This window comes from Epinephelus lanceolatus, chromosome 17 (genome assembly GCF_041903045.1).
Source record: "Epinephelus lanceolatus isolate andai-2023 chromosome 17, ASM4190304v1, whole genome shotgun sequence".
Taxonomy (NCBI): Eukaryota; Metazoa; Chordata; class Actinopteri; order Perciformes; family Serranidae; genus Epinephelus; species Epinephelus lanceolatus.
In genome coordinates, this window is record NC_135750.1 from 24,927,168 (window position 1) to 24,950,014 (window position 22,847).

The following is a 22,847-nucleotide window of genomic DNA, read 5'->3' on the forward strand; positions in this document are numbered from 1 at the left end:
TGTGATGTGATCGAAAGGTGAAGAATAGCTACTAAATGGATGATGAGCTGTGATTGTTTTGTCAACTATGATGTTTTTTTATTCTAGGTTTTGGCAAACTACAATGATCATCAAACTTCTTCACAACATACAGTATCATATCACAGAATTATACCAGTATACAGCATAAATTAACAAGTCGTGTTGTTTTCTTTATTTGTAACATTAATGAGGGTCTCCCTCTTTGTGAAAATATTTTTTCACATATGCACGACTGCACTGTGTTGTCATTCTGTACAATGAGGCAAAATCTCACATCAGGTTGTTTTGTAGGAAATATAATTAACCACAATTAAAACATTTTTTATACAGATTTACAACACTTTCAACAAACTGAAGTCAGTGTGACTTGATGACATTTTCATCCTCTCTCCTTTTTATTTTGAACTGCGGGGCTAAAGACAGTCAGACATGGAATTTTCATATTTAAAAACTGGGTTTCAGCAGGTTAATCTTTGGTAAATTAGCACATACAGAACAAAATGTTTGAAAAAGGCACTTGAATGAGACGTCCTGACCCTGATTTGATTTGGGTGATAATTTGAAATGTTCTGTGGTAATGTGGAGGAGGTTTTATGTGGTAAAAACTGTAAATGGCCAACAAGGTAGAAGGAGAGTGGGATAAACAAACATTGCCACAAACATGGTCGTTTCGTTTCATTTCAGAAATGTGAGCACACCTTCCTGAAAAGATCAAAACATCTCTCAGACAGAAAAACACCAGAACAAGACAGATTTTTGCAGCTCATAAAAAAAAAACAATGTTTTGTGTTTTTTATGAAGAAGCTGGCACAAAACATGCTCACAAGACTAGAGGTTAATGGATGGAAGGCACCATACCAGCCGCAGCCCCTGGGAAGAAAGTGTGAAAAATGTTGTGTGCTCAGGGAAGTTAATCCAACAGTCTTTCTGTCTCTGCCAGAGTGGCTCTTAGTTCCCTGCAGGTCCCTTCACATCCAGAGACTGGTGGGCGGCCCCCGGCTGGAGGTTGCATGCTGATGGGTCACAGTAACCGTTGGGACCAGCTGCACCTGGAGGCCCAGGGACACCGGGCATTCCAGGAATGCCAGGAGGTCCCCTCTGCCCATCGCGACCGTCCTGACCGTAGCCAGGCTTGCCTGGCTCACCTGTGATCACATAATTCATTTTAGGATGCCAGTAGCTAGATATTAAGGATGGGTTCACATTTTTTCAAGTCTACCTTAATGCAGTGAGCCTTTATATACACTCAAAGAGTTTTTATTGTACACATATTGTACACATATTGTACACACATCCTCACTCAATTTTGATGGAAAAAATGAATGTACATACATGTACTGTTTTAAGATGGACTTAAAAAAATGTACCCTTTAAAGGAGCTGTATACAACATTCATATCTATGATTCAGAACCTGAGCTGGGACTGTCTGCACATGGCTCTCAACATGGAGGTGGCTGAGCCGGCAGCTAGCAGCTAACAGTGCTAACAAAGCAAACAGTGTTAATCTAGAGGGAAACCAGAGGGTGGACACAAAGCTTTCACAACAACGCCTTTACTATTATCAGTGCTAACTGCCTGTAACCACTGTATCAGCACAGTAAAGAGCAGCGGTGATTAGCTAGCTAGTGGGACACATTCAGGGGACTCACATGCACTAACATGCCAGCCTGTCTACCACAAAACAGAACAAAGAAGCTCACATTACAACAAACACAAAGGGAGTTTGACATCATTACTGCTCAGGATACCATGACTCTACTATATCTTTACATAGCAGATAGTTGTTTGCTGCTATATTAATCCTTTAAAGGGCAAATTTTACTCACCAGGAAGTCCAGGAGGTCCTGGCTGACCTTTAGGTCCTCGCGCAGTAGGCCCTCTGGCGCCTCTGTCTCCCATTTCACCTGTAACACATATTATGTAATGAAGATATTTGTGTACAAACAAGTTTATTGTGTTACTGTATGTAAAATACCCTCATGTCATCCTAAACAACAACACATGTCAATATATTCATTACCTTTGGGTCCTTTTGCTCCAAGCATTCCTGGTGGCCCCTTAAGTCCTGGGAGGCCTCTTGATCCAGCCTGCCCAGGGAAACCATTGTCTCCTGGAGGCCCAGGTTGTCCTGGAGGTCCAGGTCTTCCAGGTAAACCAGCTACACCAGACTCTGGCCTTCTTAAACTAGCAGCTAACTGGGCCAGCTGTTCTGTTGGAGCACAACAGAGAGAAGATAGTGAACCTGATGAACTTCAATGAATTTAAATGTAATGAATTTAACAGATGTGTAACTGGCACCAAGACATCCAATGTTTCCAAACAGTTGTAGCTGACAGTTAGCAGGGACTTTTTTATACATAACACTTTTGTTAGAAATCATGTGGTAGCATAAGAAGGCTCCTTTTTAAAGCCCAAAGCAACTCTCATAGAAGAGATAGTCCAACAGCTCTTGTACTTGAGTCAGAGTGAGGCAGAGCGAGGTGAAACTGTGGTCAAGATGTCCCTCGAGCTCCTCCTGTTTTTCAACCTTTTCCTATAGAGCCTCGGTAAATTGAGCAGAAAGGAGATAATACTCTTTATTTCAGGCAATCAGTGACAGGAAATTCACGTTCATGGTGCAAAGGATCTAATATTAATCTCGTGTGGCTCCTTGCAGCATGGTATTTTGCGCTCGAGATTCCGGTTTTCCGGCTCCTGATGAAAATTCATGCAGCAGCTGCTCGACTGCTCTTTTTTTAAAAGATTTCCTTTCCAGGCAGACTCTTTGCTTGGAGCAGAGGAGAGCAGGTCTGCTGGAGGTGAAATTAATTTTTCAGCACATTGGGTATAAAAAAGTCATGAGTATGGGAGATGAGTTGTGAAGACGTAAGAGCAACAGAATGAAGAGAACAGAGGTTGTGACTTCAGAGGAGCATTTCTAAAGCTCGGAAAGGGGAATCTTTCATCCATCAAATAAACAAAGACTGAAGCTTATTTCATGTTTTGGTTATGAGACCATCCCTTTTTGAACTTCAGAGTATTGAGCAGCCGCCCGGATCAGTAAGGCAACGGAGGGGCGGCTCCATGTGTGGTTGTGTAATGAGGCATTCTGGGAAAGATTAAAGTCATGAAATGAGGCACAAGGGAATGATAAATGGGGTCAAAGGTCTATCAGTTCTTACCTTGCATGACTCGCATGCAAACTTGTTTGATGTGCTGATCGCTTGGCTCTTTACCCTGGAAGGAAAAAAGATGACTTAATAGATTTCATGGCAGTGTCTTAAACATTTATGACAAGACTCCAAAGCACTGTTATCAAGTGAAAACAGCTCTGTCTATGTCTGTCTCTGTCCTATTTGGGTGGCGAAAATCCTACTATTCCTGGGCTTATAAAACCTGTTTTATTGAAGCAGTATTTTCAGAGCATCATGTATGTGTAGTTTAATTTATTCCCGCTGTTGCACAATATAAGGGTTTGGTGTTTTAGAGTGTATTTGCCCAAGTTACAATTATGAGAAGGACATCAGAATATAAAGATAAAAGTGTGCAGAGAGAAGTACTCTGCCCAGAGGGACTTATTAATGGCCTCGATTTTTTGAATGTTCAGTAGACTTTCAAGGAATACTTCACTCCCCAAATGAGCATTTGTATATCAATTACTCACCCTCTGTTACATTGAATTCTTAAAGGACACTTTGTTTTTCGTGCATGCCTCCATGGTGAACGAAGAATCCAAAAAAGTCAGACATCTTTGATGAGTTTAAGTCATAGGGGACTGCCTTTAACAACGGCAAAACTATATAAAAACATCTATTTACAAACTCTCACACAACTTGTGCAGTATAAACCAAGTCTCATTTATCCAGCTGTATGCTCAGTACTTCCCAAATACATGCATTTATAACACTTCTGCTAACAGTGTCACCTATGTATGAGTAGTGCCTGCACTGTCTCTGTAAAAGTGTTTTAAATAGTAAAATTTAGCAAGAATGCATGTGTTTGGGTAGTACTGAGCATACGACTGGATAAACTGGACTGGTTTTGCTGTTGTTAAAGCTGTTGACATGTGGTTTTTTTTGTTTTACAGATACATACTTATGTATTGCTTTGTGGTTTTTTTTCTTTCTAATGATGCTTCCTGTTTGCACTATTCCTCTGTTGGTGTAATAAGCAAATTTCCCTGTTGTGCAATCAAAGTTTCAGTTGGTTGCAGTCTGCAACTTCACCACTAGATGTCACTAAATCCCACAGATTGAACCCCTAGGGAAGAAATACTTCCAAAAGTCAGGAGGCTACCCTTATATCTTAACGGCTGACCCTAACTAGTAACAAGTCTATCCTCTGTAAGTCTTAATACTGAATCAAAGTTTCTAGGCCTCAGAGTTTTGGTTAAAGACACTTGGTTGCTTGCTTGTTTCTTTCTCACTCTGTCATACTGCTGCACAGGTATTGTAAGTATCCTCAGACACTATTTCCAAACTCTTTTGCCTTGAAGTGTTTTTTCTTTGACTTACCGCAGGACCCTGGGACCCTCTGACTCCAGGTGAACCCCTGTTCCCCTGCATACCCCGTGGTCCAGGTGTACCGGCTGGCCCCTCGATGCCTGGCTGGCCTCGACTTCCCTCAGGACCTCTTTTGCCAGGCTCACCAGGGTTACCAACCTTAACAGAAAATAAGGTACCAAAATTGCAGCACTTTCTCAAAGGTTTAACACCACAGAAAAACTCTGTTAAAATAACCAGTCTGAACTCACCTCTCCTTTAGGTCCAGGCTCTCCTGACTCACCCTAAAACACCATTTATAAACACAGAGGATGTGAAGAAGGACAAGTGGACTCTGGTGAGATTTTATCCTGAATAGAATTGTTGAATAGTTCAAATAATTTAAATTAATACTGTCAGTGTTGGTGTAATAACTTACAGTATCTCCTTTGTCTCCAGGGTTTCCCTCATCACCTTGTACTCCCTATGAAAACACATGTCTGTAAATGATTTATCCAAAGCAAGCCCCTTCTTATTTGAATGTAGCGTTACTAGTAAGCGATAATTAATATTTAGTATCAGGATTTCACACCTGCTCTCCTTTGGGTCCTGGCTCTCCACGTTCTCCCTGTAATAAACAAAACAAACGATCTAAATGATCATTACAGAGTGCTGTGAATATTCTGTTTGTCCACACTAGAGGGAGCTGATCAGCTGTTTGATGCTGAGCACTAATCTCTCTCTTTCTGTTTAAGACAATCGTCCTGAAGCTGAAAAGGTCTCTGAATGAGACTGTGGTGCTTTCTTACCCTCTCTCCCTTCACCCCGGGCAGGCCAGAAGGACCAGGGAGACCAGGAAGGCCGGGATCACCTTTGGGTCCCTACAACAAATAAACATGCACTGATGAGCAGAGACATCTACAAAAGGTTATATAAAGTATATCAAGATCTACAGCATCATTTAAAACACACAGTAAAGCACTTTGCTCTTTTATTTTAAGATATTTCATAAAGCACAGCACCTGCTTACATGGCTGAAGTTGCTCAAATATCAATAGTATTGTAAGTTATAGTAAAATAACCCATTGCTACTGATTCTCTTGGGCATGTTTGTGTGTGCCATTCCCCCTTTGATCACTGAGTGACTGTCTGAGGAATGCCAGGAGAACAGAGACCTCATTCAGCCCACTGCTTACTGGTCTCCCCTTACTGTGAAAATAGACTTCATGTGAGATCCAGCCTCGGTCTATTCTCTGAGACATTCCAGTGAGACAACAGCCAGGACTCTGAGGCTTCACTCCTCTTTCAGCTTCTTTCATTCAAAGTATCAAAAGTGCATATACACTGGCAGCTAAGCTATTTATAAGACCTTTGTTTTCAAAATAAAGGCATGGGGATTTTATGGCAAGAGGTGCACCTTCAGGGACTATTGGTTGGTTGGTTGGTTGGTGTTTGTGGCAATGTTTGGATTTCCAGTGCAGATTGTAATATGATATGACACAACTTCCTTACTATCAACATGTCAATCAAACCATTTCACTTTTAAAACTTGTCTTTTTTCCTCTCCCCCTTTTACATATTTACTGTTATTAGATTTTATTTTAATATTTTGGCATCACTGTGCCATAGGGCAAAGGGTAGGTCAAGAAATAGGACTGGGTGGGCAGAAAAAGCTGTGCACAATTGTATAATAAACTCTAATCTATTTTTTGTGAAACTCAATAAAATATTTAAAAAAAAAAGAGAAAATATTCACATTAAAACTAAATAAAACTAAACATACATTTACATCAAGATCAATCACTTAAAATCTAACTTTAATTGTGCTCTACAACTCTTGTGTTTATAACTTACCCTGGCACCTGGCTTGCCACGTGAACCCACAGGGCCTTGCTCTCCTATGGCTCCCTGCAGGGAAGATGAGAAAATGATTAGACAGTGAAAATTAACATATGAACAACAAAAAAAAAAAAAGGACAACAGAAATCCAAGCAGGGAAAATACTCACAGGTTCACCAATAGGTCCGAAGGGTCCCACCTCCCCCTGCTCTCCGCGCTCACCCTGAGGTGTGACAGGACAATGACACGGTGACACAACAGAGGTGATGAAAATTACGACAGTGTTTCAACATGTGTTGCTCATACTTACTGCTTTGCCAGCAGGTCCCATTGTCCCAGGAAGGCCTGGCTGACCAGAATCTCCCTGTGCAGAAGCAAGCATAGCAGATGTTTTACAATTCAAGAAAAGAAGCTGAATACAAGAAACAACTAATGATATTTAATAATTGATGAAGCAAAAAACCTTGGGGCCGCTCAAGCCTTTTGGCCCAGGTGAACCGGGCAAACCCTAAAAAAAGAGAAAACATTTTAAATAGATACATCAATAGGAGAACAAAGCAAGAATATATATCAGGCAGTGTCACTCCTAAGGAAAGTGCACCTCGCTGAAAGAAACACTGGAGCATAATTAGTTCTTGGTGGATAAAAAATACATTTGGTTTGAGCTTTTGACCCAAATAAGCTTAAGGTGATAAAAGTGATCCGGATATTTAAATCAGGTGATGACTTTTACGCCCACGAAATCTTTCTTAATGCAGCCACAGGCGGGCTGTTCATGTTTGCCAACTGATTCTCATTAGTGCCTTTCATTAGACTAATCACAGATTAGTGGGCTGGAAAAACTTTGCTCTCACTTCTCTGCCGGAGGAAGACAGTGATTACTGTCTCACATCACAGCCTGCTGAATGTGTATCATATCAAAGAGGGCTGGGATTCAATAGTATTTGTATCAAATGTCAACTATCATTTATACATTACAAAATATGAGACATAAAAATATTATGACTGCTGCTTGTCACTGCAATACAGATGAAGAGATGAGGAGTATTGTACTGCAGCATGCATGAGCTGTGGTGCTTTAAACTGCTCCTGGGGAGTTTACTCAGGTGCATCCAATCAGAGCCAGTCAGTTTGGGGTCAAAGGTCATACTCACAGGAAGCCCCTGAAGTCCGACCTCTCCAGGAACGCCTGGCTTCCCAATGGTTCCCTGCAGAGAAACAGACAGACAAGGAATGAAGCTCATACTAATCCTAACAGCAAAAGAGCCAAGACTTAATGGGAATATAATAAACTGTAGCATTAAAGATCCAGTTTGTAGGATGTTGGAGGATATATTGGTAGAAATGGAATATAATATCATAAGCATGCTTTCTTTAGTGTATAATTGGCTGAAAAAAGAAACCATTGTGTTTTCGTTACCTTAGTATGAGCCGTTTATATCTACATAGGGAGTGGGTCCTTGCCCACAGTCCTCATGCACTGCAATGTTTCTACAGTAGCCCAGAATGGACAAACCAAACATTGGCTTTAAATAGGGCCATTTGCTGTTTAGCATGGTCACTGTAATTAGCAGCCCCTCCATGATGAGACTGTCAGAAAAACACTGATTTTTAATGTGCTTTATTTAGTGTTTTTAGCAGTTTTAATCACTTGATGTGAGGAAGAGACATCTGTGGGTAATTCAGCTCCCACTTAAAACCTCCTGAACAGAAATGACATTTTACCTTTGCTCCTGGCATCCCAGGTATTCCCTCACGACCATCTACACCCGGCAAGCCCTGGTAATAAAAAGCAAAAAATGAAATTAGCTGTTTGCAGAAAACAAGTCAGAACATTTAAGCTTTATTTGTAGCAATGATCAGACACTCACAGCCTCTCCTTTGGGACCTGGAAGACCTGAGATTCCTCTTGCCCCTTGAGCACCCTGAACAACAAAGTAACGGTACATTTAGTCAGTTTTGTTCAAAACAAATTCAGTGAATCAGTGTTTATTTCCTGCATCTTAAAATATCTGTTATTTATGTGTCTACTTACCATTTCACCTTTAGGCCCAGGCTCACCCATCACGCCTCTCTGGCCATGATCCCCCTGAAATAACACATTGAATCATTCACTACTCGTATGCGCAGTATTTGCTGCCAAAATAAAAGCATTTGTACTGGGAAACTTACAGTTGCCCCTGCAACACCCTGGGGACCTGGATCTCCATCAGGACCTCGAGCTCCCTGCCAGAAAATAGTTATAGAATAGGTATTATAATCTCTTTAAAGGTTTAAAAAGCAACAATTTGCAAGTAATTCAGAAAGAATTTGACGTATATGAAATGTGCTACAGGCCTAACAATCATAGGAGCACTTACCATCTCTCCCTTGAGGCCCATCATTCCCATGGCTCCACGAATTCCCTGAGGACCCTGAAATGACAAACAGACGGCAACAGGTGCATCAGTGAGCAGAAAAAAAAAGAGAATCTGACATGCTAACATGCTAAAGACTCTCATAATAACTATTGTATCTAACCGTTGGTCCTTGGGCTCCGACCTCCCCTGGACCTCCCTGTTCCCCCTCCTCACCCTAAGTGAACAAAAGAGAAACAACATTAGCACGAAACAACATAAAGTCAATCAAACGAAACACTGAACAGCAAATTTAACTTCATTATAAGAGTGAAAAATGAAAACAGATGCTGCTCCCATCAACTGTGTTAATTAGAAAATGAGCGATCCATTCTGAAATGTGTTTAATACTCACTTTTTAATGGATTGCAAGGAGAGGAAAAAGCAGATGAATTAACTCTGAATTACCGTTCTCCTGCTTTGTAAATTACAAATAATTGATATGCTGACACCGTGGCAGACCCGAGAAGGCATATCCATTAAGATAGACAGTGGCTTGGGTATGAGGCTGCGCACATTTTCTGTCATTAAAAAGGCAATTTCTTCTTTTAATTATGTGCATTAGAATTGGCTGTTAAGAGATGTAAACAATACCAATATTACACAACAAACAGAAATGAAAGCAATGGAACGGGTCAGCATTTGTTTTCATCATAAAAAGTCTCTAAAAAAATGATGATGAAAGCAGAAATGGACTTGAGCGACATGACTTGGACTCGAGTCAGACTCAAGTCACAAACTTGATGACTTTAGACTCAACCTGACAAGATAAAAGATGACTTGTAACTTGACTTGTATCTTAATAGCAATGACATATGGCTTCACTTGGACTTGAGCCTGTTGACTTGAAAATACGTGATACCGCTCTAAAGCCCCAAGATTTAAAAGTATGTTGTTTGAAAAGTGTGCCACGAATCAGTTCATTTCCTGAATCAGCTAACATTAACACTATTCATTCCCAGCAAGTTAGCACTTAATTCCCAAGATCCACTTAACCATGAAGTACAAATGTTATGTTACTAAGCGCTAGTTGGAAAAAATTACACCAAACTTTAATTTCGAATTTTAAAGCTTAATTCAATATTTAACTTAATTTCATTCATATACAAAAACTATGTCATGGTCCACAAAAAATGAATTGCAAAATGTAAAGGTCAAAAGTTACAGATGAACATTACAGATATATGAAGTTACATGGTTATACATGGACATACTAACATGGTTAGCAAGCCAATGCCTAGCTAACATTAGCTTAACAGCTAAGTAATGTTTAAACAATCTTGTTTAACAAATAAATATATATTTTAAAAAGCCATTTAATTTAATACATTATTTTCAGTTGTTAAATTAACTAATTATATTTTGCAAAGAGCTCTTTGCGACTTGTTTAGGGCTTGAAACTTCAAGTTTAAGACTTGGGATTTTACTTGGGACTTGAATGCAGAGACCTGAGACTTAATTCGGACTTGCAAAATAATAACTTGGTCCCATATCTGGATGACAGTCAGTTGAATTAGTTCTGGGAATTAGGGAGAAAATCATATATCACCATATTTTTAATAAATAAAGTATCATCTCTAATGTGGACACAATGATTAAGTGTGTAAAGACAAATAATGTAACAGTCAGAGCAGTCTGGTAAGTTCAGAGAATGACAACATTTTACTGTAATGCAGCCTTTAAAACCAGGAGACAACATTGACAATATCATGATTTCAAAATCTAAAACAATATCTAGTCTCATATCACAGCATTGATATCATTTTGAAATTTTGCCCAGCCCTGTGTTGAGTTATTTTTTTAAAAAAATGGGTTGATGAAAAAAGGCAAAAATCTTCCTGCCTTCCTTTATTGTCATAGATTTTTATAATATTATATGTGATTTGTAATCACTGGAACATATGATTGTGTCTGTTCATTTCAAATATAGAATGAAGCACTGCATGTTTTTGTGTGTAACTAGGTCACACTAATTTTGCCAGAGTGCAACGTTTTAGATACTTATTTTAGATTTGATTATCCTTCTGTTCTATTCTATGTTCAACCCCAGCACAACATCAGGTTATTCTGCCGTAAACATCTTTATATTTGAGAATTTGTGAGCGGAAAACAGGCAAAAGGCCCCTCACAGGAAACTTTCAGTGAAGGAGAAAATCATTCCCGGGGACGGAGCGCAGACTGACAATAAATCATATCCTGGCGTGGGGTGATAAAGGCAGATAGGCCCAGACTCATTACCATTTATATAGTGCATAGACACATTACAGGGAGAGGCTAGTTGTGCTTGAACATCATTTCAAATAAATCATCCTCCATGCATTACAAGGAGTCAGAGGCATTACACACAGGCATGTATCACTTCCTCTTGAAATAGAGCAACACAAATAACACTTGTCTCAAAGGTGCCAGGAATCCCTTTTTCACATTTATGTCATGTATATTTTATTTCCTGATGTGGACCGTTTTAGCATGTGTGACAGTTGTGGAGGGAAATTCATATTTTTTAAGCAACTATTTATGCAGTTTTATATGTGTATAAACTCACTTTGTAGATGTTTAAATCACTTCACTGGACGAGAAATACAAGTTTCTCTAACAGGAACATATTTTACCTTGTGCCCTTGTTTCCCAGGTTCTCCTGCTTCACCTTTTACACCTTTGTGGCCCTTGAAACATACAGAAAATAAAAGCAGCACTGATTAAACACACTATATTTTCATGTACCCAAATGTGATTTTACAAATACACTTTAACTGTGTTTCTCACCTTCATGCCAGGAAGGCCAGGATGTCCAGAGGCCCCAGGTGGACAAGAGTCTGGACACTAAACATTAAAGTCAGAAAATACTCTTAAAAATTTAGATTAAAAAAATAAAATCTTACTCATAATCTCCAGAAAACAAAGCTTTACCAGGTCGGCACTGCCTTGCATCCCAGCTGCACCCTGAAATTGAGGAGAAAAAAAATACATGCTAACGCTTTTATAACGTCATTTATCAACATCATGATGTATCTCAGGAGCTTGTAAATCACTAGAGAAAGGAAAGCAGTGTGCAGTGGTGACATCAGCAACAAGGCCAGATTAATCTCATGTCTGTATCATGCTCCTTCCCTTGTGAAATGTAGAATCAAATGTAATCATTTGCAAATCTGTGTCACTTACTCTGGGCCCCGTTGGTCCACGAGGTCCCTGTGGCCCTCTCACACCTATGGACCCCTGTGGAAAGACATAAAATGTGTCAGAAACTTCACAAAGAGAATAAATGCACCGGGCTCTCCACTGTCTCATTAGGAGTCCTAGCATGGACTAAGCTTTTCTTTGCTTAACTGCTGTGGCGGTATCTTGGGAAATGTCTTGTCAAAAATATAGCAATTAGCCTAAAAGCATAACTTTATGTCACAGTGGCACCCTTTACTACACAACCTTTAAGCCAGATGAAAACTCTAAATGCGAGGCTGTTATACTTTTGGAATTTTGATGCTTTGACATTTTATTTGTTGTGTTTTCCAAAATGAAATATATTGTTCTATATCAGTGCCCTCTATGGTAAAATACAATCAGTATTTCAAGAAATATCTTTAAGATAAACAATAGATTCCACTCAGTTTCCCAGCTAGATTTTAGCTGGTAAGATTTATCTTTTCCTAGTAGCACATTTTGCACTTGATCTGCAAATCAATTTTAAATGTTCCCAGGGTGCGCTCAGGACTTGATAAATCTGCTTTCTCTTTATATGCACCCTGGGCATGGAACTGGCTCCTAAATGTCATTACCTTAGAAGTACTTTCTTCTTTGAATACTGTTAAAGGTTTTTTACAAACTGCCCTGGAGGAAACATGTTGCTGTTGCACATAATCTTTTACCTCAGTGGAATGTGTTATGGATATTGCTGTTATGGTCTGTATGCCTCTCTTCTTTTACTATTTCCCTTGTGTTGCTTTTATGTATTGTATTTGGTCTATTATGTTAAATTGCTGGGTTTTTTATGTGAACCAGATTAGATATTCTGTATCTCAATGGGACCATCTTGGCTAAATAAAGGATAAATCAAATAAATTTAAAAAAAGACTGATTTTGCATTCCAGTCTGAAAATAAATTATAACTAGCTCACTTGTTATATGTGCAAATATTCAGCCCATATTTTCAGGTACAGTCAGAGGTGATGCTAGTTCAAATGTACTATGACACATGCTTTGATATCCAGTGTAAGCTGATGCTGACAACTAATGGCCAAAGGGCAAAGTTGAAATAAAAATAATTAAAAAGTCAGTCTCACCTATAAAGATACATTCTGGGTTGTAAGGAGCCAATAAAAACACCCAGAGGCAACAATTTAGTCAGATGAAATGCTGAATAATTTGTTTATTTTGTGTTACATTTTGTAGCCATAAATCAATTTCTAAAAAGTAAAAGCGTAAAAGAAAAAAAAATAAATAAAGAAGCTGAATCCATCTTTGTTGGAATGTTTTAACATCCATTAAGTATAATACAGTATTTTTGACTGATATAATCAGTGTGTGATGCACAGTGTTTGTATGTATATACGTGTGTGAGTGTGTGTACTTGAACTTGCCACATTGTGAGGACCGGAACATGTTTTTAAGCAACAGAGTAAGGACATTTTTGGAAAGTGAGGATATTGTGGTCAGTCCTCGCCTCTTGAAAGGCCTGTTTGACTGCTAAGACTTGGTTTCAAGGTTCAGGTCACAATTTAGGTTTAGGTTAGGTTAGGATTAAAACACAGCACTCTGAAAAGAACGTTACGAGGGGCACAGGCTCTCAGGGACTTGCAGCATAAAAATACTTGAATATCTCCTTGTATAGGCCCTGATAGGAGTTAAAAGAGCTCCATAAAAGATGACAATAACTTAAAATTTGGGATAAAACCTAGGGTTTACTGGGCCACTGAACATGTGAGGTGACAGGAATTTTATTATTTATCAACAATGCTCCAGTTACCCAGGGTCTCTGGAGAAATAACCTGAGGAATGCCGATGAGATTTAAAAAATAAAAAAATATAACAATAAATAGATAAATAAATAATGGTATAGTTAATTATAAATGATCTTAACTATGGTAAAAGATCTTATAATAAGTGCTGAATTGAATGAAAGAAAAAGATATGGTGATGCATATGTAGGGTTAAGGCTAGGGGCTAAAGGCTAAGGAATGCAGGGCGGCTATTTCTCAGAGGTAGAGAGGGTCGTCCACCAACCGAAGACCAGGGTTCGATTCTCGGCTCCTCCTCTATCCTTGGACAAGATTATGAACCCAAATTGCCCCTGGTTGCTGTTCTATCAGTGTGTGAGTGCATGTGAATGGTTACTGAGTAGCAGGTGGCACCTTTTATAGTAGCCTCAGCCACCAGTGTGTGAATATGTGTGTGCATGGGTGACTGTAACATGTAGTGTAAAAGCACTTTGAGTGGTTGGAAGACTAGAAGAGCGCTATACAAGTGCAGTCCATTTACCATTTACCATTATGAGGGTGGTATGAGACAGAAGTACAAGCATGTGTGTGTTATTTTGTTCTTGTGTGTATGTGCACAAATGTGTTTTCTCATTTATGAGGGCTCAAGGACTTCACCTCAGTGTATTGGCACTTCAACAGATGGTACTGCAGAATGCAGATACATAGGGTATATTTAGATCAAATTATGTTCAATGATGTTAATGATGTATCCAATGAAAGTGCCTCCAGCTACAATACTTTTCACAACAGCTTGAAGTGGAGTGACTTTCACTTTTTTGTTACCATGTCTGAAACATGAAGATATATACCCATCTGTTCAAACACTGGCCAATATTAGCATACAGTGGCACCACCTCAGTGTGCATGCTGGTAGTATTTGATGCTGCAGTGTATTTTCTAGCCTGTATTCCCTAATTTAAAACAGACTTTGTACTTACAAGTGGTCCAGGTTTTCCCACTTCACCCAGAAGTCCTCCAGGCCCAGGTGGTCCCTGTTCAAAGTCACATTCAGGCATTCAATATGAGCACATTTTTAGAAAAGATAAAGATAATTTGTTACAAACTGTGGTGTTAGCTGTGTAGCATAAAGATGTGACTTACAGGGGGTCCATCTGGCCCAACACCCTGAGGAGAGACATTTACAGCATGACTCAGTGTGATATAGATATATAAATAATTTGGTGTACATGAGACAAGACAGATTTAAACAATAAAATGTATACAGCTTCTATATTTAGTCAGTTTCAGATGATCTTGGTTGATCTGATTCTTGGGCTGACAGGTATAGAGGGGAAATGCGACTCACAGCTGTTCCACGAGGTCCAGGCTTTCCAGGTTCACCCTAAACAACAAAGACAAATACATTACATCATTGATACTCAACTTTGGGCTGTGGCCTAAATCTAGCCTGTGATAGGGTGCCAGGTGGCCTGCCCACCATTTTCTAAATCACAATGAAAATAAATTGATTCACACTAGACATTTTTTGGTACCCTGAATGTAAATAAAGTTCCAGAGTCCATAAAAAAACACCAAAATACAGGTTGTTTATCAAAAAGGGAGGGTCCCTCAGACCCCTAACAGAGGTACAGCTCAGCTTCGGGTGTCCTTTATTCCTAGAATCACCCCTGTGTACACCTGATCTGTGCAAGGCTCAAACATCAAAAGGTTGAAAACAGGAAATTCATTTATTTCATATACTGATAAATACTATTATGTTGTTTATTAATTGGCCCCTGGTCTTCTGTCATTTTGCAAAAGTGGCCCCTGGGCAAAGCAATTTGAGTATCCCTGAATTACATACACAGACAGGTGTTGACAAAAACACTGAAATACTGTGTTGAGGTAAAATTGAGCTGTGTGAGCCTGCAGACGGCCCAAGTTAACATTCCTCCAGCTCATCACATGACTGTGCCGGGCACACTTGACCCAGCAATGTTTAGCCTAATGAGGAACGATGTTGGGGCTTCGTTCCCCACGGAGATTACACAGAAGACTTGCAGGATTAAGTCTCATTTGTCATGAGGAATTGGTTTATGCACTGCGGCTCTCGCCGCCTTGCCAAAAGACTGGACAGCAGCTTGGCACCATTTCACTGACAGTCTCAGAAACAGGAAAGCAAAGGCTCATTAGTCACTCACTTTCTGTCCTGGGGGACCGTCGGGCCCTGGATCTCCAATAGGGCCGATCAAACCCTGCAGAGGAGAGACATCAGAAGAGAAACATCAGAGGAGAGACATCATAACAAACCTTTGAGCATTTCATGTGTTTTCACCTTATATTCTAAACTCAGCATCAGATCTCCATGTATTACATCATCCTAGTCATACTCCAGTGGGAGGAGTCCTTCATATTCATAAGTGGGATTAACCAGACTATCACCCCCTCCTCAGGAGTGTTTCAATATATACTGCACAGCAGCTCAACGTTCTTCAGTCACAATAAAATCAAAGCTCTGTTTCTGAGCACATCATGACGTCCGCGAGGGTGCGTTTAACTTCACAGACACACAGAAAAAGTCAGCGCCAGGGCAGAGGGCAAAACTCCCAGACTGCAGACTGAGCAGAAAGCAACATTCCTCTGGCTCATTTCAAACAAGCGCACTGAAAGAAATCATTCCACACTGTTTTGAGGATTCTCAACAGGAGATACCAACAGAGGCAGACCAACAAAGCTGCTATTGTTCTCAGAGCCCTCATAGATGTGTTGAGGTATAACGGGGCATGTACCATAGTGCATAAAACAAATAAAGTTCATGATAGTTTATAACAACACATTCTGAAACTCATACTTTGTCTACCTTATCCTTTAAGGTGAACTAAATTCATCTACAGCCCCTCTTTGTCAGTCTATCATCAGCACCAGTATTGCCTTTGGATGTTTTCCTAACCCTCCTTTAAACTCTAGGGAGCAAAGTTAATTACACTCAGGCCCAGGTTTACCCTGCTACAAAGGAAATTTGGGCATGTTCATCCTGTTTAATGAATTCCTCACATTTTTGCACGCATTTCCCCACCATGCCTGCTAAATCTGAAATTTCATTGGTCACTAATGAGTGCAAACATAACCTACGTGGTGGGAGGATCACTCTTTGTAGTTCCACCCTCTTGCGGGCTTTTTAGTCGCATGTCACATGTAAAATATATGGAATATATATAAAAAAGTACTCACATCATTTCCAGGAATTCCAGGTAATCCTGAAGAGCCGGGTTTACCTGCATCTCCATCAGGTCCCTAAAAGAAAAAGGTTCCACATACACACATAATTCAGTGAAAAGCCCTACAATGACAAGCAATCCATTACTTTATTTTTAATTAATTAAATGTTATAGTTACAGGAACTCCATCCTCGCCATCCACTCCCCTCTCCCCCTAAAACCGAAAAGATTTAATGCTTTAAAGTGAGAAAATAGAAAAGTTTTTTTGCAGAGTTTCTGCAATTATATGGAAAATGTTAAGAGAGGTGAAAGCACTTACGTCAACTCCATTAACTCCAGGGACACCTGCAGGTCCAGGAGGGCCTGGAGGTCCTTGGTTCCTCTGAGTAAAATAATGATAATATGATAACAAATAATCAGCTTCAATCTCTAAAAGTGACCCTACTTATTATTTAAATACTGACACACTGCTGTACAGACAATATGAAAGAATGAGAACAGGTGCACCACTTGATTGTATGTTGCTACAAGACAAGACTGTGACTAGGATACACTGAAATAACATGAAGTGCATCGAGATGATTTCTGATTGCAGAATTCATCAGCATTAGACAACACTTTGAAGGAGGAAAGGTTTAAAAAGGAGACTTGACAAGACTTGCATCCTTGACATGTTTTCTCTGACAAATGTCCAGTAAAGTTACTAGATGAAACAATCTCTGCATCTTTGCATAAAAAAATATTATATAAAACATATTTTGTTGTTTAGCATGAGCAGGAGGAGAACACTCACCTGCACCTCTGTCACCTCAGTCTACAGAGACAAACACAGACATCAGAGAAAGAGAGGAGAGAGAGACAAACATAATTCTTACTTGAGCAGAGCAGATAAGGACAAGCTGCAAAAGCAGAACCAAAAGTGGCCCTCTAGCGCTGGGGGCCCGAGCCATGATCTCCCCGTGGGCAGGAAAGGTAAGAGTTGTAGTCCTTTCTCTGGGATTTGTTGGGTTGAAGGAGCCCCCGACAAAACAACCCAACTGAATCCGCTTCAGCTATCTAGACCGTCCGAGGTCCCATAACCATCAGGGGCTCATGTATATTCATACAATGTTTGGTTACAGGAAGGGATTGGAGGGTTTGCAGGGGGGACACGGCGGGGAGGGGCCAAGGCGCAGACACCACCAATAGGCAGGGGCAGCGGGTTATTCAAGCTCTGATGATGATTTTATTAAACTATAGGTTATTTGGAACAAATTTGAGTTGCACTGTAATCAAAAAATTCTCCTGCTGGCAACACAAAGATGCAATAAACTATTGGTCAAAACTGCGCTTTTACGCACACAGTTTGGATGCTGCTTGATTCCCCCCTCTATAAAGTGCAATTATCGTGTTACTTTATTTCTTCTTACCGATGTCCTGGCTGGGAGGTCATAACAAGGCTCTGTCCGGGCTCGCGTCACGTCGCAGTGGATAAGCATTGACTGGAGTTCAAACTTTATTTAAAGAGAGAGAGAGAGAGAGAGAGAGAGAGAGAGAGAGAGAGAGAGAAGGAAAACAATAAATTAGCATAGCACCACCATTTTTGCAATAACGATTCCCAATTCTGGATTTCCCGCAGAGCACACGGTGAAAAGCAGAAAACAGGCTTACACAATTGGTTGCAATCTTACATGTTATCGAAACGTTACTGTGTGCTTTAAACGCTTAAATCCAAGTTATAATGTGGCCAAAGCTGGTGAACATAACGTCATATTAGGATATGTTTTCGTGCGTAATTGCGCACATGCGCCCAAATCATTGAAAGCCATGCACCTGCGCTGCATAGTGTGATACTGCAGGATGGTTTAGTCTGAGCACAGCTTGTATTCTTCACCACAACCTGCAACAAATTCCACATATTTGTCGGTAAAGCCTGAACGGAGACAAAGGAGACTTCAACTGCTCAAACAGAGGAGTGAGAAATGGCAGGGATTCCCAAACTTTTGCATGGCACGCCTGAAAGAAACCTACGAGCAGAAACTACTCTGCTGAGAGTACATGCATAATTATAGCCTATATTTATAATTACTGCTGCAATAACTCGTCAGCATTTAAATGTTTACATGTCACCTCTACAAGTGCGCCTTATAAAAAGCTTTTAAAAGAGGTACTTTATTGTGGAAGGACACACAAATACACTGTAATATGCAAAATTTGTACCTTTAGGGGTCCAGCAGCTTGTCACTGGGGCAGTACCCTCAAAGGTACATCTAGTGTACCCATAACAAGGGTACATATTTGTGCTTTGGTAGTTTGTACCCTATGGGGGCAAAAATTGACCTAAATGCTCTACAAAAATGTACCCTTGAAAACGGTACAAATTTGGCCTTTAGAGGGTACTACTCCGTTGACAAGCACTTTGTACCTTTGTGCTCAGTATAACACGAGAAATACTCCAAATAATATTTTCTCACATTCACTTCAAAATGTAGTAAATGGGAAAGAGTGGGGTCAAGCAATTACAAGCACAAATGGAGCACAAAACTTTCATGGAAAATTAGTAAATAAGATTTTAAGAAACGACAAAGATGTCACTATACTGTGTGTTAGTAAGAAAATCTGTCACATTCATTAAAAAAATAAAATCTGTCATATATTGTGAGCAAATGTCACAAAATGGATATTGTAAATTGTCTACCAGTGTTATTGCTTTAGATGCTTGAGAAATGGGATTTCTTTCACCAGTGCCCAGTCTCCCTCCTCTGGATGATGAAAGTGGGCGAACTTTAATGTTGTATACTGTGGTAAAACTAAATGTATAGCTTAGGTCCTGCTTAGGTGCAAAAAAGCTGTACTTTGTGCTACAATAGACGTACCGGAACTGCCATCACTGGGTTGTCCTTGAGCTTTCCTATCAACGTGAAGCCATCCAGACTGACTTTTTGTCGGGGTGGTATATTCTGGGAACCGATCATGACACAGTCCACGAAAAGCGCCACAGAGCGCCTGCTGACATGTAGCAGGACTTTGTGCCACTGATCATTGAAAAGAAAAGCCAGGGAGCTGAAGGCAATAGCCTGCCTCCCGGAGTCCAGCCCTGTGAAGCTAAACTCCACAGACTTAGACTCCCCGTTGAATCTGACAGCCAGCTGCTCGTTGCCATTCACATCCTGCATCTGCCAGATATTCCACTTCTTACTGATGGTGCTGTCACTCATGCGCAGCACGGCCACAAATGCAAACTCCTCCGGCAGCCCCAGGGGATAAGCTGATCTGAAACATAGAGGATTATTAAACCCCCAGCTTCCATTTTCGATTAAAAATCAGTGTACCAATAAGCATTTATGGTGTCATATTTGTGTGGTATATTTTTAAGTAGTATTACAGAAGGAGTATGATGGCACAGGTGAGGTCAGGCTCTGATGTTCAGGACCATGGACAGGTAAATGGCATCATACCATCTTAACCACAAGATGTCAGTGTTCACTCATGTAAGTCCATTTTAACCCCCTGCAGTTTACCCACCTTGTGTTGATCCTGAAGTTGAATGCTGGGCCTATTTGATAAGCAACATGCTGAGGAGATGATCCAGGAACCTTTTTAACAGTGCCTCTCCTTGCCAGCTCAGCGATGTGGAACTGGGACATGATGTAAAACCCTGAGGGTACAGGGACAAAAGAGAGGTTAAATGCAAAATCATCTTAGAGGTCATGTAGGACCTTGTGTAGCTCCTACTCCATGGTGAAGAACTTAGTAAATTCTTATTGTGGTGCTCTAATGATTATTTGAAAACAAGTGTTTATATTCAAGTTTCAACCAACAGGCAGTTTCACAGACATACAGGATCTGCATATTTGTTTTGCAGTAATATATGTCTTTGTATGGGACTAATAGCATTGTGTAGTCTTCTCATGTATGGGCAGGGCAAATGTCAACAAATAAAAAAGCAAACTGTGCTTAGTTTCTGTGCATCCACCTGGGAAATGATCCTCCCCGATGCTGATCTGGGGGCACATGAACTGCTGCTCCCTGTGAACACCAACTTGAGATGAAAATCTCACAGCTGCAAGGTGGAAACAGAAAGCAGCACGTTAGTAGTCAAAGAGAGAGGGAGAGTTTGTCTGTGAGTGTGTGTGTATTGTGTGGAGGGAATAAAAGCTCAGTGTTTGGAAAGCTGCACCGCTGCCTTGAATAAATATTAGGCTATCTCTGGCTGTTTGTGGTTTCCTCTTTAACACTTCAGCTCTACATTTGCCTGTTTTACACATCTGGACAGGAAGTTAAAGGTCTTTATCAAGTTTGAAGAAATGCTTCACATACGACACATTCTTCCTTCTTACATTTGCAAAGCAGGCTGCCAGCACTGCATTTAACATCTGACACTTTCCACATGACTCAGGGTTCATACTGTAATGCTACACTGTAATGCTTTGTCAGTGTTGTATTGATCAGTGTATTTGGGTCTTACCATTTAATTGCACAGTTGTATCTATATACAGGCACACAGCTGGACTGCCTAACCCAGCAATGTTAGTGCTACTACACAAACCCACACAGGATACATGTCATAAAATATAGATAAGAGAAGCAGTGTGTACAGAGGGAAGACGGAATAATGTAAACGCCTCATGGAAAAGAAACAGTGTAGTCCTATAATAAGCACCTTATATTAGCAGAGTTAGTCAGCTGCAAAGGTGGTCTGCAACATGAAAAAGCTAAGAGAGCTCCACAGACTTCATTGCATTATGCATTAAAGAAAAGAATGCACATTTATGTAGTGGTTTGGCATACACTGGTAATTGGCATGCAAGTGAACACAACTCACCTTAGCTGCAATGCACTGCACTGGTACTTTTGTTTCTTTACTGTTGAAAAGTCTTTTAAAATGAGATGTTTACATTATTTTACTACTTACTCTGAGAATGAAGCCCTGTGCAAAGATACTGTGGGATCACATAGCAGCAGCACAATGTGTACAGAAGGATATTTCTGGAATGCAAGCAGAAAAAATATGCAGTCTGAGTTAGACATTCACTGGTTTGCATTGTGGCTGTCATTGTAGATTTAACTGCCAGACTGAATTGTCATCAATCAAGTCACATTACTCACAAGCTCGCGATTAAAATAAATCATTTACCTTTTGATTTCTCCCATTTCATATCTTGATCTGGAAATGAAAGAGGCACCTGTTGCTGGATGTTTCTACAGATTGGCTTCCAGGAGAGAACAAGACCCTGGATAGTTTCCTCCTCAGCAGGAGTGAAAACCTTCAGGTCACAGCGAGGGGTCTCTTATAGGCTTGACTGTTGTCATTTATTTGGGGGAGTGTGTCAACAGTTTCCAGAGTGTCAACTTTACATTCCACTGGAGTTTTCCTGCACCCACTTTGCATTTAATGTTAATGTTTTTTCAAAAGCACAGTCACAGTATTGTACCCCATTTGTAGTTCTATTTCCATGGTTGTGCATGAGTAATACCAAGTACATTAGCTTCGAAAAAGATAATGTTACCCTGCGGTGACTTTATTTGCCCAGCTCTTGGGATCTGCATTCTCTGTAATCTCTATGGTTGCACAGTATTCAGACAGATTGTTTCCAGTGCAGCCCAAACTGAAAATCAAGAGACGCTGACTAAGAGGCTATTCAAGCTGTGTTTGTTCTGTCAGACCAAGAGGCAGAAAAGGAATTCTCATCCTTTTATAAGGAGGCAATTCCCTAAACAAGGTGGATGACTTGTATCTTTCAGTGTAGTGATAACACCCACAATCCATTGAAATGCACTGTATTTATTATCAGGAAACCCAGCATTTCATCATGTTTTCATAGGGACTTCTTTGTAAGAATTTGGAAACATCAGTGCAAGGAAATAAGAAATGAAACTGCTGATTGTACGTTAATGTCCTTCCCTCACATTTCCTCAACGTAGCCTGCTATTCATCATCACTTGTGTTAAAGTGACAAATAGCTTACTGGACATAACAGCAAAAGTCCACTTTTGTTGGCAGGATGCAATAAGCCAAG

At 40.1% G+C, this 22,847-nt stretch overlaps 2 protein-coding genes across 2 annotated transcripts; both read right to left on the reverse strand.

The window, feature by feature from the left end:
* Positions 1-166: 166 nt before the first annotated feature.
* Positions 167-17,934, reverse strand: col9a1b (collagen, type IX, alpha 1b). Its single transcript, XM_033612622.2, has 32 exons — positions 17,724-17,934; positions 17,168-17,230; positions 17,027-17,062; positions 16,862-16,924; positions 15,832-15,885; positions 14,997-15,032; positions 14,792-14,815; positions 14,629-14,682; positions 11,880-11,933; positions 11,628-11,660; positions 11,484-11,540; positions 11,330-11,383; positions 8,842-8,895; positions 8,682-8,735; positions 8,494-8,547; positions 8,357-8,410; positions 8,193-8,246; positions 8,047-8,100; positions 7,476-7,529; positions 6,785-6,829; positions 6,632-6,685; positions 6,491-6,544; positions 6,337-6,390; positions 5,292-5,363; positions 5,075-5,110; positions 4,922-4,966; positions 4,755-4,787; positions 4,516-4,662; positions 3,184-3,238; positions 2,043-2,231; positions 1,849-1,926; positions 167-1,166 (listed from the first exon to the last, which is right to left on the reverse strand). Exons 1-32 carry the CDS (start codon positions 17,796-17,798, stop codon positions 970-972), a joined length of 2,040 nt encoding a protein of 679 aa, XP_033468513.1. The 5' UTR covers positions 17,799-17,934; the 3' UTR covers positions 167-969.
* Positions 17,570-22,834, reverse strand: col19a1 (collagen, type XIX, alpha 1). The gene is made up of 7 exons (XM_078176154.1): positions 21,965-22,834; positions 21,743-21,816; positions 20,804-20,890; positions 20,353-20,485; positions 19,704-20,100; positions 18,258-18,341; positions 17,570-17,662 (listed from the first exon to the last, which is right to left on the reverse strand). The coding sequence occupies exons 1-7, from the start codon at positions 21,979-21,981 to the stop codon at positions 17,591-17,593; spliced, it is 864 nt and encodes a 287-aa protein (XP_078032280.1). The 5' UTR covers positions 21,982-22,834; the 3' UTR covers positions 17,570-17,590.
* Between the last annotated feature and the right edge of the window lie 13 nt (positions 22,835-22,847).

Bases quoted from the DNA above. Each gene is read 5' to 3' on its own strand.
- col19a1 (XM_078176154.1), bottom strand. The intron at 20,891-21,742 runs GTAAGTAGTAAA...TCCACCTTGCAG, and splicing joins CACAGGGCTTCATTCTCAGA to CTGTGAGATTTTCATCTCAA. The intron at 17,663-18,257 runs GTAAGAAGAAAT...TTGTCTCTGTAG, and splicing joins ACCTCCCAGCCAGGACATCG to ACTGAGGTGACAGAGGTGCA.
- col9a1b (XM_033612622.2), bottom strand. From the start codon at position 17,798: ATGGCTCGGGCCCCCAGCGCTAGAGGGCCACTTTTGGTTCTGCTTTTG. The intron at 17,231-17,723 runs GTAAGAATTATG...TATTTTACTCAG, and splicing joins TCCTTATCTGCTCTGCTCAA to AGGAACCAAGGACCTCCAGG. The intron at 11,384-11,483 runs GTGAGAAACACA...GTATGTTTCAAG, and splicing joins CTGGCCTTCCTGGCATGAAG to GGCCACAAAGGTGTAAAAGG.